Source organism: Mus pahari, chromosome 12 (assembly GCF_900095145.1).
Source record: "Mus pahari chromosome 12, PAHARI_EIJ_v1.1, whole genome shotgun sequence".
Lineage (NCBI taxonomy): Eukaryota > Metazoa > Chordata > Mammalia > Rodentia > Muridae > Mus > Mus pahari.
This window is the reverse complement of record NC_034601.1, coordinates 40,734,440-40,741,915: the sequence shown is the minus strand read 5'-3', so window position 1 is coordinate 40,741,915 and position 7,476 is coordinate 40,734,440. Positions and strand designations below refer to the sequence as shown.

The following is a 7,476-nucleotide window of genomic DNA, read 5'->3' as shown; positions in this document are numbered from 1 at the left end:
AATCTAGATGGATCCCAAGGGAAAATTAGTAAAAATCTGATGGGTTCAGGCCACAGAAATTCCTAGGTATTAGAGTCATGAACCATGAGTCAAGTAAATAGCTAAGACAGATTGGACCAGCAGTCACCCAAGTATCCCTAGCAAACCACCTTAGCAAGAGGCAGGGATTCTGTGAAATGTGAACCTCTAGTTATGAAAAATCATACTCTCTTGTTTTTTGTTTGTTTTCTTTTTTGTTTGTTTGTTTGTTTGTTTGTTTTTTGAGACGGGTTTTTTTATGTAGCCCTGGCTGTCCTGGAACTCNCTCTGTAGACCAAGCTGGCCTCGAACTCAGAAATGCGCCTGCCTCTGCCTCCCAAGTGCTGGGATTAAAGGCGTGCGCCACCACACCCAGCTCTCTTGTTTTAATCAGGCATTCTCTTGCTCTCTTTTTTTTTTTAAGTTTCCTCATTTTAAAGCAGTAAGAATCTAAATACTCCAAGTAAGAACTCAGTAAATTTGGGTTTTTATTGGATTTCTACAACAGGTATAGTAAGAGGTGACAAGTTCCTCTCCAAGTATATAATCTGTCTTCATCTAAAAGGGACACCAAGTCACAGATCAGAGTCTTTCTAACACATCTCCTGGCAGGCTTTATGAAGTCCTATCACTGACTTACCAGAATTCCCAGCTGCGATGAGGAAAGGTACCCTGAGCAGTTCTGTCAGCTCCTGTCCTCCGCTCAAGGTCTTGAACTGCTAACCATCCAGGAAAAGTCATCAGGATCACCTGACTTAACATACCCACCGATACTCTCTATAGTTTAGTTCTTTATGGTTTTGGGCTTAGCCAGATAAAGCTCTGAGACCTTCACTTTAAAAGGCCCCTGGCTATGACAGTGAGCAGTTTCCACATTTGGTCTCCAAACTGGCAAGGACAAGGAATGGGAAAGACTCCCTCACTTCTCCCCTCCACAGAAATGTGGATTTACTTACAAGAAACTAGACAATAGATTCAGTTGGATAGCTGACATTACTCCCTGTTATTCTTCCGGGTTTATTAAAATCAAATATGTTAACCATTGTTCTTTCACCCTGGGGCTATTCAGGAAAGAAAATATATCTTATGATTGGACTGAAAAGCTATTATGAGAGGCAGCAAGCTCGTGTTTGCTAAATGACTTTGTGTTCTTGAAAGGAAATGTATAAAAAGCACAAGGGGACTTCTCTGCACCGGTTCCTTTGTTTCGGTTTTAGAAGCAGCTTGACTGACAAAGAGACTGAAGGAGAGAATCTTGGGATATGGAAACGTCTTTTAAAGGTGAGACAGGCGCAAGGTTTCAGAGAACAGTTTCCACATTGTTCTTGTGAAGGTTATACTTAGCCCTGAACCACACTACTTTCCTGTCTGCATTTCATTTCCTGGGGACTTGCCAAGCGATCAACAGCCCCGACCCTGTGGTAGAGTTGAGGTTTTTGAGCACGAATAGGGTGGCTAGAGTTTGCTTAGCTAGAGACAGCAATCGCCTCCTGTGATCATTACAGAAATGCTGGCGTGAGCTCTTCGGGAGACAATGGGGAGAAAATGGACATACTGTGTTGTTTATGCCATCATCCAGATACAGTTTTTCAGGGGTAAGACTTCCGCTCACGCTGATCTTTTCAGATGGCTGCTTTGGGACCCTTTGCTCCTTTGAAATGCTTCAAGACTGCTGCAGGAGTCGATCACTGAAGGACAAGCTGTTGCTAAGGTTGTCAGTTAGCTGCTTAAGTGGCAGCTACAGGAAAGATGCTAGAGTCGATACAGGATTCCTAATGAGCACTAAACCTGAGAAGGAAACAGACGGTTAGCGCCATTGCTCTGGCCTCTCTTGGCCATTTCTCCTCTTCAAAGAGTCTTGAATTACGGGAAAACTGTGTGACTTGGAAAGGATATGTTACTGGATCATTATAAAGACAATGGCAGAAAACTAAGACACCCTATGATCATGTCCGTGGTCAGAAAGCCTTGTTCAGCTTTTAATCCCCTCTCAAGCATTTCTTTTCAAATTAACAAGTGTCTCTCCTCCCTCATACTAATGTCATTAGTAGTTGGATTTATGTTAAGCCTAACTCAGTCACATACAAGGAATACCTTGCAAAGCCAAGGGGAGCCCTTTATGACCGTGGCAAATGGAACCTAAAAGGCCAATTTCAAAATGGAAGGAGGAAAGCTTAGTTCTGAACCACGCAATACAAGATTTGTGCTGAAAACCCGAGCTTCTAAAGACTTAGCTATGCACGGCTATGAAGATCACTAGAGTTTCCGAATCAAAGACGCATTGGAACTGGTGATCCAGATAGGCTAGGAAGCATGTTATTGAAGGGTCACTCCTGGGGAGTTACATTCAGATGTATAAACTCTGTCTGCACAAACTTTGTGCATCCACAAACATATAATAATTCCTATCCATCAAGTGTCCTTGTTTCTTCTTAGCACCTTGCTGTCTTTTTATACATTCCCTCATGAGCTCTGGGGGACTTGTCCCAATAATGCATTACTTCTGTAATGGTAAATTTGAAAAGGGCATCTGAGGCATTTCTGAAGACATATCAAAGGCCCAGTGCTGAACAAATTTTGAGTGGTCTGTACCACGCAGTCAGGTTGCCGATGGGAGAGAGAATCTTTCATATCTAGGGTTTCATGAGCTGGTTAGAGATGATACCTTAGAGAACGTCTACCTAAGGCATTTGCTCCTTTCTCCTTGGGAGATGTAACTACATGGAGATGAAGGTCTCTTCATCCTCAGAAAGAATGTCAAGTTTCTTATTCTACTCAGCCAGACTGAATGTAGGAAAGCAGTTTGGAGTTATGAAGTTAATGCTAAAGAAAAACTACAGATGTGACTGATTGTGAAGAGAATTCATCTTCTCTTAAGGGAATGCATCTCTGAATGCTCCACTTCATTTCTCACTGCTTTTCTTTCCTTTTTGATAAGGGAGCCTAATAATATTATCTTATGAAGCATGAAGATTAAAAAGATAACACATATAAAGGCCTCTTAGAAACATACTATTTTAAAATAAAAGTCCACTTTATTATAACGGACTTGCAAATAAAGTTTGAAAAGAAAACTATTATACTTAGACTAGTTATTACAGATGTAGATGCAGAAATGTCAACAATATTCATGTGTATTAATGACTTCATGCTAAGTTTGCTGGGGCACTTCTGTCTTTAAACAGACTTAAGTTATGGGGCTGAAGAGGGAATTCAGCAATTAAGAGGACGTGCTGCGCTTATAGAGATTGGTTCCCAGTGCCCACATCTGGCAACTCATACCCAGCTGTAATTCCAGTTGCTGATAGATCTGTGGGCATTTGCATTCATATTCACACAGAGACAGATACTCATACATATAGGTAGAAACATAATAAAAAAATCAGTCTTCAAAGATACTTAATTTTATTCATAGTCAGAGGCCCTCAGTTACTTTTTGGACAGACCAACAAACAGAAATATGCATGTGTCAACAGTTTCCTCTATTTACCTTAAACACACACACACACACAGTGTGCAACCTATAGGGGCACCCCAGGGGAATGGTGCAAACTAATCATTCACATCCTTCCTTTCCAGGAGTATGGGAAGAGCTATTCAATGTTGGAGATAACGTGTATGCTCTACCTGGTTCTGACGTCAACTTGACCTGCCAAACCAAGGAGAAAAACTTCTTGGTACAGATGCAGTGGTCCAAGGTCACAGATAAGACTGACATGATTGCTCTTTATCATCCCCAATATGGCCTCTACTGTGGGCAGGAACATGCCTGTGAGTCACAAGTGGCTGTCATAAAAACTCCGAAGGGTGCAACAAATTGGACTCTGTACTTAAGGAATATCTCCTCTGCCCTCAGTGGAAAGTATGAGTGCATCTTGACTCTGTATCCAGAAGGCATCAAGACTACAGTCTACAACCTCATTGTGGAACCCTGTGAGTATAGCCTTCCCACGGAAGGACTTCTCTGCTTTCATGTACCTTTCATGCATTTAGCGAATACACGAAGACAGCAAGCACAGTCCACATTTGGTATTGAACACACAAAGACTTAGCAGAAAGAAACACTGTTTAATAAGGGAAGTAGCAGCAATCAAATAATGATACAGGTAAATGTGAAGTTTTAACAGTGGTAAGCGTTAATAACAAGAACTACAATAGTTGAGAGTATAGCAGAGTCCAGGGAAATGGTCACTGAGAAAGAAACACCTAAATTGAAGAATGAGGAGTGAATAGTCATTACTGCAATTTATAAGAAGTGGGCATTGTGAGTGATCTAGAAATGGGGTGGGGACAGACATGGGAAATGTTTTGCAAAGTTTAAGGAAATGGGAATACGCAAGTACAGTGGAGGCACAGTGAGGACAAGATCATGCCAGACTTTGTAGGCTATGTTCAAGGCTATGACATCTACAAAAGAATCATAAAAAAGAAATGCAATTCTTTTCAGCAAGAAGTTAAGATGACATTTGTAGTTTGTGTTCATGTTATAAAGAGATGACCCTGGCTTCAGTTGGAGAATGTCCTTACAGTGGACAAGGAACAGATCATGGGAAAGGATTAGAAGATCAATTTCAGCTGTCCAGAAGAAATGAAATGGCAGTCTGGTAGATATGAAAGGGAACATATATATTTTACAAACTGAGTATAGACTACACATGACTTGATCATGGAGTGGATGTAGGACAAGGACACTGAGTGAAGAAGGAAGACACTCAGAAGGCAGCATTGGACTTCTGCTGCGCACACCTGCGGAGTGGCACCAGCAGCTGGGATACAAGATGAAAGAAGTAGATGAATTTTTGAGTGAATTTACAAAAGTGAGTCTGGATATTTACTAGAGGACAGGGAAATGGGCCATCAAAGTTCCTGAACATTCAGGAGCATTCAGAATTTTACAGTTTCAAGGGCCTGCACTCATGATGGAATCCCGAATTTAAGCTTAACGCCCATTCTGCCTAGAAATGAAGTTGACTTGGACCCTGTCTTGTAAGTTCTCTGAACCTGTTTTGGAAATTATCCTGATAATACCTGGTCTATATGACCCAGTTCTAAGGTAAAATGATTTCTATTCCTATTAATGGGAACAGAGGACTTATTGTCAGCAAATGGAAAATATATTGGAAATTGAATGTTTGAAACTCGGAGGGGAAGTAGCCTGGAAATGTGATTTAAAAAATATCAACAAAAACTAGCTCAGGAAAGGCTTGCTGCAGGAGATACGGGACTGCCATGATACACAGCAGGTATGGGTTTCCCAACTCCTCTCCATGTCTAACTCTTGCTGCTCCAAGACATCGATGTTCAGATAATCTCAGGGTAAAGTAAGATTGCACCAAAGGGAGCAAGAGACAACTTCAGATCAGTTGACAATGGCATAGGTGGTTAAAATAAAGTAAGACCTTTGGAAAGCTACACTTAGCTACAGGAACTTTGGATTCAGGTCATCAGCAGTGAACTGGTTGTGCCACTTACTACAGACATCACTGAGTCCCACTATATAATCATTTCATGTTTCTAAGTTTTGGTTTCTCACTCAACAAATGTAGATGATCGTAGTCCCTCCTTTATACATACCCTTATCTTCATAATTAAATAAGGTAATCTGTGAAAAGCACTTACTACAGTTTCTATTAAAAAGGTATGAGTTTGGCTATAGAAATGTCTTAGCCTTTAAAAGCATTTGTTTTTCTTGCAGAGGACCTAATTCAATTCTCAGCATCCACATGATGGTTTACAGACAGCTATAACTCCAATTTTGGAGGACCTGATGCTTTCTTCTGACCTCCTCAGGCATCAGGCACACATATGTATGTGCAGGCCAACATTCATATTCATAAAATAATAAATAAATAAATAAATAAATAGATAGATAGATAAATAAATAAATATTCAATATGAGGTAGGAGTTTTGCAAATGGTTGGTATTAGTAGTGTGGTAGTGGTAGCAGCAGCAGTAGTAACTTTATTTTTCAATTCTTCTTAAATTTAAATTTTTTTCTTTGTAGAGTGGTCTAATTTGGATCCTCATTGGATTGGTGAGGTATTGTCAGACATTAACATAAGTACACGTTGACTTTAAATTTAGACATAGTTTTGGTATATTGTGTCAACCCCAATAGATTATACTATCACAGCTCTGAGGATCTAATCAGTACTCCATTGAGTACTGATCGTATCTGCCATCCCTATGCCTAAAAGACAGCCACCACCCATCATTTGAACATCTGGGGAATATGCTATAAAAAAAAAGATAAGATACTGCGGTTCCACTGAAGGCAAGAATGAAAAAGAGATATTATTCAGAAGTGAGTGACATTGACTTTAATAAAAAGAGAGAGCAATACAAGGTGGTTAAGTTTGTATCCACTAAAACTGTAAATAGATGGATAATCAGAGCCATACTTATGTTTTCTGTGGTTGGAAGTTTTCCAGCCTTCTTCCTGAGCTTTTGCTGTTGATGTTGTGAATCAGATGGGAAAGAACAGTGTGATGACAGAGTGTTAGTACTGAGTATCCAGTACAAACGGATCACAATTTGTTAAAACAATAAAAACAGAGAAGAGAAGAAACAAAATAGGTACAATAGCTGGGCTTAAAGTGGAGCTGAGGAGTTACTAGAAGAGTAGAGGAGTGCCTGTGAATAAATAAGCTCCCACCCAATGGCATGTTATCTTTCTACTGCACCCATTGTATCAAGTTCCCTGTTGAGCTTGTGCAAGACATTCATATTTCTAAGCCCGATGAGTAAGCTAGCCACACATATGAAGTGTAAAAAAAAAAAAATGAAGAACATGAACAAGTATTAACTCAAGTGATACAGGAGAGACTAGGAGACTCGGGGTTGGTGAGGTTCATCACCTCTTCCTGTTTCCTTTCTCTTGTCATCACAGTCATTCTTCCTGGTCATTTACAAAACCAGAAGTGTCTAAATCCTGTTCTTGTGTCCCCTGAGGGCTCAACGAAGAAAGACATCTGATCCCTTTTCATAATATTTTTGTCCCTGTGTATCTTAGTATGTGCAAAAGCCGTGGATATAAATGGAAATATGAATAATTAATTTGGTATTTGCTTTATTTTCATTTCAATTTAATATGTTTCTCCATAAATCAGGAGACTTTGAGTTATTTGAAGAAACATATCTCCCTGAGTTAGTCCTTGGTTTATAATAATCTGCATTTCAGAAATTTGAGTGCTACTTGGTCTATAGTTCTTCAGATAGTACTTTTTAACCTATGGGAAAAAATGTAGTTGTTACAATGAATTATAAGAGTACAGCATGGTTTGATGGTTTCCCAAATTGGCATCAAAGTCCAGAGGTTGTTAATGTTGCCAGAAGCAAGAGTGGTAGAGAAAGAGGTAGATAAAGGCATAGCACTAATACACACAGTAGAAGGTGGGTTTGTGCCGGGCGTGGTGGTGGCGCACTCGGGAGGCAGAGGCAGGCAGATTTCTGAGTTC

General features: G+C 40.0%; 1 protein-coding gene across 1 annotated transcript in view; it reads left to right on the top strand.

The window, feature by feature from the left end:
* Positions 1–1,552: 1,552 nt before the first annotated feature.
* Positions 1,553–7,476, top strand: part of Cd96 (CD96 molecule) — an 81,472-nt gene continuing 75,548 nt past the window's right edge. The window contains 2 exon segments of the mRNA XM_021209890.1: positions 1,553–1,613; positions 3,598–3,951. Of these exon segments, the coding sequence (XP_021065549.1) occupies positions 1,553–1,613; positions 3,598–3,951 (415 nt within the window).